This window comes from Protopterus annectens, chromosome 13.part0 (genome assembly GCF_019279795.1).
Source record: "Protopterus annectens isolate FY-2018-M chromosome 13.part0, PAN1.0, whole genome shotgun sequence".
In the NCBI taxonomy this organism is placed as follows: Eukaryota; Metazoa; Chordata; order Ceratodontiformes; family Protopteridae; genus Protopterus; species Protopterus annectens.
In genome coordinates, this window is record NC_056747.1 from 721,883,808 (window position 1) to 721,890,403 (window position 6,596).

The 6,596-nt window shown below is 35.5% G+C and overlaps 1 protein-coding gene across 3 annotated transcripts in view; it reads right to left on the reverse strand.

Moving 5' to 3' along the window:
* Positions 1-6,269, reverse strand: part of IFT20 (intraflagellar transport 20) — a 304,459-nt gene extending 298,190 nt beyond the window's left edge. Inside the window, exon 1 of one of the 3 annotated variants that reach the window (XM_044054407.1) lies at positions 6,130-6,269. In XM_044054407.1, coding sequence (XP_043910342.1) covers positions 6,130-6,154 — 25 coding nt within the window. In that variant the 5' untranslated portion in view covers positions 6,155-6,269. Of the gene's footprint in view, positions 1-5,645; positions 6,096-6,129 lie in introns of those variants that run through there. The other 2 variants (XM_044054409.1, XM_044054408.1) reach the window with 2 other exon arrangements.
* Positions 6,270-6,596: the final 327 nt, after the last annotated feature.

Below are 6,596 nucleotides of genomic sequence, written 5' to 3' on the forward strand. Positions count from 1 at the left end.
CTTAAACTTCTGGCCCGTGACAGACAGACATCTGAAAATGCCAATGCACTAGCCACCTTCTTAAAACTTACAGTCTATCAATCTTCTTTATCATCTCCTCCACATAATCATCAACAAATTATTTGCACCACAATGCATTCAAATATTATGTTTTAATCCAATCATTAACATAACACTGTTTATCACCTTCCCAGTCTTATAAAGTGATAACCCTGGAGCCATTCCACGCATAGATTATGTTCAAAGGCATGAAATAGAATGCTGTACTTGCATTCCGTCTTTGCATTTTTGTAACATATGTGCAAAGTGTATTAGTATTTGATATTACTATCCATAAAAAAGAATGACTTATGAAAAAATAAGCATTTAAAAATTCATGCTGTCACTGTTGATGCTCACCCCCTTCCTAGTGTGTGGACATGAACAGTGTGACAAGATGACTGTTTTCTGGGGGCAGAAACATTTCCACTCTAATTAAAGCAAGGAAAAAAAATAATTAAAATAAATTAAAAAAGAACAGAAATGAAACTGCTCCAGCACAGCACCTGCAACAACAGTTTAGGTAGGTTAAATACGTCTAAACAGATTTTAGTCTTACCTTGCTTACCCTAAATGTTCTGGCTGAACAGAAGAGATGTGAAAGGCACTCCACTGTAGCAACTTATGATCCTTTTCGGTTCAGCCTGTGCCCTTGCCTCCCCTGGATATATATATATATATATATATATATATATATATATATATATATATATATATATATATATATATATATATATATCCCATGTCAATACTACATGTTCTGTTTAAAGGAAAAGAGGTACGTCTCAATAATAATTTAATATTATCATGTATTTGTCTAACATTAAGCACCCCAAATTACAGGATTACATTGATAGGTGTGATGACACCTGCTTGAAAGGGACTGAGCTCTGACTGGAAAATGTACTAAATATGTTTTTTTTTTTTTAATAAACTATTAAAATTCAAATATTGCACTTATTTATGAAAGTGTTACATATGGAAAATGGATTCCTTGAGGGCAACCAATTCCCACAACACGGTCACCCTTAATCCCATCTAATCTTTTTGAGAACAAAATCATCAAATCCTTCCTCTTCCAAATTCAGCAGCAGCAACACTTAATCCCCCTTGATATTAGCCTTCATCTCCCTGCTACTCATACTCATTTTTGAAAATGATAATATCCAAACCTCCAAAAGTAATACTACCCTTCCCCACAAAAAAAAAATCGCCACTCTCACTTTCCTTTTTCCTACTGTCTTGTACAAACTCCAAAACCCCTAAACTTATCTACTCCCACAAAACGATGTATCCATCCTTGCTCAGAAGTTGCACCCGACTCCCACAGTAACCCTGTGAACAGCCTCCTTCTTCCATGGAGTTACTATTGCTTCCTAAAAGGATTTCTCCTCTCCTCATGCTTCCCTGCTCTCGAGGTGAAATTTTCATCATCCATTTTTCAAATTAAAATTTTGCCATGAACACAGTCCTTTTCATAATCGTTTATATCTGCTCTGCTTAATGCTCTTTTACATATACTTCAGAATATATGAATTCTATTACTTTTTAAACTTTGTTCTGCCCGTGTCCCGGGTTCTGCTTGACAAGGCTCCACTGAAGCAGCCCATCCACACACATATCCAACCTGCAAATAAACTGCAGTTAAGTTACACTAACAAAAAATGTACAATGATTTGGAAAAAACAACCAGAGAGAGAGGTTTAAGATGATAACTGATATTTTACCTTGCAGAAACAAAGTAATAAATATACATATGTAACCTTTCTTTCTATACTACACATTTGTATGTGTGTATATATAATATCTATTTATAAAATATATTTATGCATGTGTGTGTGCAGGATGCACACTGTGTTACAGATGAAAAAATGAGGACATCGCAACAGAAGCCAAATAAGCCCCAAATGCAGAGAAAGTCAAGGAAAAAACAAAATCAAATTTGGGAAAGACAGATGAAGGTATAAAAAGAAGAGGACATCCAGCCAATATATGGATGCATTGTATGACAGACTGTTACAGAAGATAAGAAAGTGGATTTCGATCGAAACACATGGCAATAGGTGATGTGGTATCCTGACCACATGTAAAATAGGGAAAGGGTGTTGATGATGAATTTACACATATGTGTGTGCATATATGAACATACACACACAAACAAAACCTGCGTCTTGAAGTGATATGATAAACTAATAGAAAGTAAGATAATTAAACAAATGGTCAGCCTACAAACATTAGTCTAGTGTGATATTATGCTGTCTCGCAAACATAACTGTTTACATATGTTACAAAAAGTAAATCAATCCAACCAAGAATCCAAAAGAAGGAGGCAGAAGTGAAACCAAGATTCTTTTATTCCACAACAATGAGCGCTTTTGTCCAAATTACATGGATTTCATCAGGAAAAAAATGCCGTTGTGCACATAACTCTTTAAATACAAGTAACAAGTCAAATGTCAAGTTAACAAAGAAGCTGGTTAATTAGTGTGCCTACTCTGCAATTTAAAGAGCCCTTTACAGTTTTTTTTTGAAAAAAAAAAACAAAAAACAAACATAAACTTAATAGTTCAATCATAAAAATGCAATCAATTTTCTGTGTAGCCCAAATACTTTTTAAGTAAAAACTCTAAAGCACATATTATTAATGTGCAAAACACACTAAGCCTCTAAAAGCCTTAATAATTAAGTTTTGCTAACAAAATATAAATGACAAAGTATGAATACATGAACAACAGTTCCTACACAGTTTATTTTTAACTTTGTAAAATCAGGAATAAACCCCATATCCTGTATTCTAAACAGTACAGCCCTGTCCATGTACAGAAATTCACAAGTGTGTGTAAATATATATAGGTGCACTATAAATCAAAATAACAATGAGGAAAAAAAATGAAAATCTGACAAACACAACCATAACAACAGAATAATACATTGCATACTGTTATTGTGGTAATAATTATTCAGGTCCGTGTAAGTAGTTTAATCTTGCTAAAAATAATTACAAATAATAGGCAGACTTCAGCCTCAGCAAGCTGGCTAGGGGAAACATTCTCATTTAAATCCAGAAGTTCTGTGGCATTACATATAATCTGCCATTTTTAAGTTCTCCAAACTCTAAATAATCATCACTTGGACCCCCTCTGGGACCTAGGTCAACATGGTCAATAACGCAACATTTAAAGTAATCCCTAGAGTGTGCTTTTACATGTTTACTAAATGCATTTTTTTTCATCCTATGTATGTCATATTGGTGCTGGTAAATCCTATTCTTGATTTTCCCTATGTAGTAACTGTCACGTAATTGGCACTTGGCCATGTATACCACTCCATTTGAATAACAAATATATCTTTTTGTTAACCTAACATAACCCATAGTCTTGAATCTCCCCCCTTCTGCTATAAATTTGCACTGAGAACAGTTTCCACACTTCACCACCCATCCTTCTCTTTTTTTCTTAATGGGTAAGTTCAAACAATGTCTTAAAATTGAAATCTTTTTTATAATGGTATTGTCACCTACAATATTCAAATATTCCTGATCAACTTTAAATACATTCCAGTTTCTCCTCACAATACCCTGCATCTCACTGAAATGTAGATTATCAGGAAGGATCAAGGACCTTTGAAATTGTTCCTTTGGTTCTTGCAATCTTATCTAATGCCCAGCAGGAGTAAGTTCCGCACCAGATCCAAGTAATGTTTTATACATGTCCTGCTCCCTCTTTCTAGACTCTTCAGAAACAATGTTTTGTACAAAAGGTTCTGGGTGATCTCTCTTCTTTAACGTACCTTGAAGTTTTTCTCATTCTTTTGCAAATACTTGGTCATCTATGACCATTCTTGCCACCCTAGCCTACTGTCCCTTCACATGGGATTTCTTTTGGTGTATAGGGTGACAACTCTCATAATGAAGGAGGGAATTATGTTGGCTTTCTATATAAGGCTGAGTCAAACCTGTGCAGTACTGTGTTCTTATAAATACCAACATCTAAATAGTTTACTTTTTCTTACTGGACTATTATTTTTTTTATTGTCTATTGGTTAACAGGTTTGGTACACTGGTCTACAGACTCTTTTCAAGCACAGCTCGGGCAAAGAGATGCAGTAGTTCAGACATGCCACCAACACAATTTAGAAATAAAATATACAACATATGTGACTTTTCTTTGTATACTGCACATCTGTATGTGTATATACATATATAATATCTATTTATAAGATATATGTATGCTTGTGTGTGTGTGTGTGTGTGTGTGCAGGATGCACACTGTGGTAAAGATGAAAAAAATGAGGACATCGCAACACATTGCGTCAGCCTACAAGCATTAATCTAGTGTGATGTTATACTGTCTCACAAACATAACTGTTAATATACATTACAACCCACTGCAGATGTTATTCGTCCTTGTCCTTAGCTGCAGACTGAGATTACAACAATTAAAAGTATGAAAACAACACCATCCGTGCAAAATGCCCTAAATAAACAAAGAGCAAGGCTTTATGTGCTCTGCCACTGGTACAGTTTACTTCTCAGACTTTGACCTCACATCAGATATTAGCAAAATAACTTTTTTTTGTTGTTTTTTTCCATCGGCACTGTTTAATTAGAACATTTTTTATAGCTATCAGTTTTAGGGCAGCACACAGTAGTGATGCTATGTCTCCCAACCTCTCAATTATCCCGACATATTTCTCAACTATCCAGATATTTGCATAATGTCCAGAGTTTTGACTATTATTTTTGGTCTGTTCCTCATAAAATTTGTAGTTGCAAGAGAAATCACTGTGGACTGAAGTCAGTAAATAATGACTCACATTTTAGTTTCAGACTGCATATCATTTAGAAAAAGCATGCTAACACAAACACCTATTATTCTAGCAGGTTTCCAAGTTTATAAGCGCAATGTTTAAAATCTGACCCCCGTTATTTTAGGCTTTGTTCAGATTTCTTGCTAAGAGATCGAGATGTATGATCCCTGATTTTGCCTCGTAAGTTTCCTTGTCCTTCATAACACTTGACTTTTTTTATAAATCACGGAGAATCAGAGTTTCACACTTCTTACTGCTCAGTAAATGTATGCTACTGAAAAAATGCCACTAATTTCTAAAAACTGTGGACAATTGACCCTCCCTTATTTCTGTTTTGTCCCTGATTTTTGAACAAAGAAGTTGAAAGTTCTTAAGGAATGCCGCATAGTCTCAATAACGTGTGTACTTGTAAGGTGGGATCCAATGACAGTTCATAAATATTTCATAAATCTCCCAATTCTACTATCAAATGTCTGTTTTTGTGTTTCCTGCCCCAGGTGTTTAAAACAAATACAAGTTATCACTAAACATGTTACCCTAAGTATTAACATACTTAGAATGCCTAGATAGTGCTGCTTTCAAGACTGTGTCTACAAGCCTATACTGTGAAGACGTGGCAACAACAGAAGTCCTGTCAAACGTAAAATCCAGACTGTACTACTACAACAAATTTAAATATTGCTGTAAGACAAAGCAATGTGTTAGGTAAATTGGAGAGAAAACACATTATAAACATTATGAGCCTTCTATTTCTGATACTATTCCGCGATCATTTAGAAAGTTAAGTGAAAGTTTACCTCACACATAAGGGAAAAGTAAGCGGTTTCAGCACGTACTCCCGTAAACGATATCCAGCGTTAAAACGCCCTCGGCCTTCTTTGCTTGGCTACCCTCCCAAACCTAACTAAACCGTCAATAAACAGTTACTTCACTACCTATAGACAGTTCACTCACAGAGTCGCTGCCACGGTTACAATGTTTACAAAATCTATTTCCGGTTCTAATGAGCTATACCAATTGCAGAGAAGAGAAAAGTACACCGTGATACGTAAAAAAGAGTAGACAGGCATTGCGTCAAACAGTAGCAGTTATTACGGTTAGGCATATGTTTTTTTAAAGTAAACTGCAATAGCACTGGCTTCTAACTAGCAGCTTAAATAACCCATATTAGTGGTAGCTGGTAGTCCATAAAGTGGCATGTACTGTTTACAGAAGGTTGTGGGCTTGGGCATGTAGGCATTTTATTACGAAATCATTATGGAGGTTTCACTGTTTACGTACGCTGTCTTGTCGACTTAAAAGGCATACAAGTCACACCTTTGTATGCTTACAACCGCTGTTGTCATCTTCCTGGGTCATGATTCAAGGATTAAAATCAGTCTGATCTTCTGGCTATCCGTGCAGCTATAGGGACTACTACTGTTTCAGTGACCAAGTGACACCCCGAGAGAAAAAGCAGAATTGCAAGACAATACGATATATATATATTTTAGCAGAATCTGTATACTTCCGTGTGTATATAAACACAGACTCGTTTTGGGGGAAGCTAAGGGTTTGCAGCAGCTCCTTCAAACAAAAAAAATCTGTTTAATTATTTTTTTAAATTGTTAGTATTATTTTAAGTTTTTACTGAAGTACACTTTAGTAATTAAAGGCACGGAACTGCAAGTATGAAGTGCTCAGGTTGAGAATCAGTAACCCCCGTGAGTGTCGCGCATGAATGGGCGTGGCCAATATTTTTGGTATAC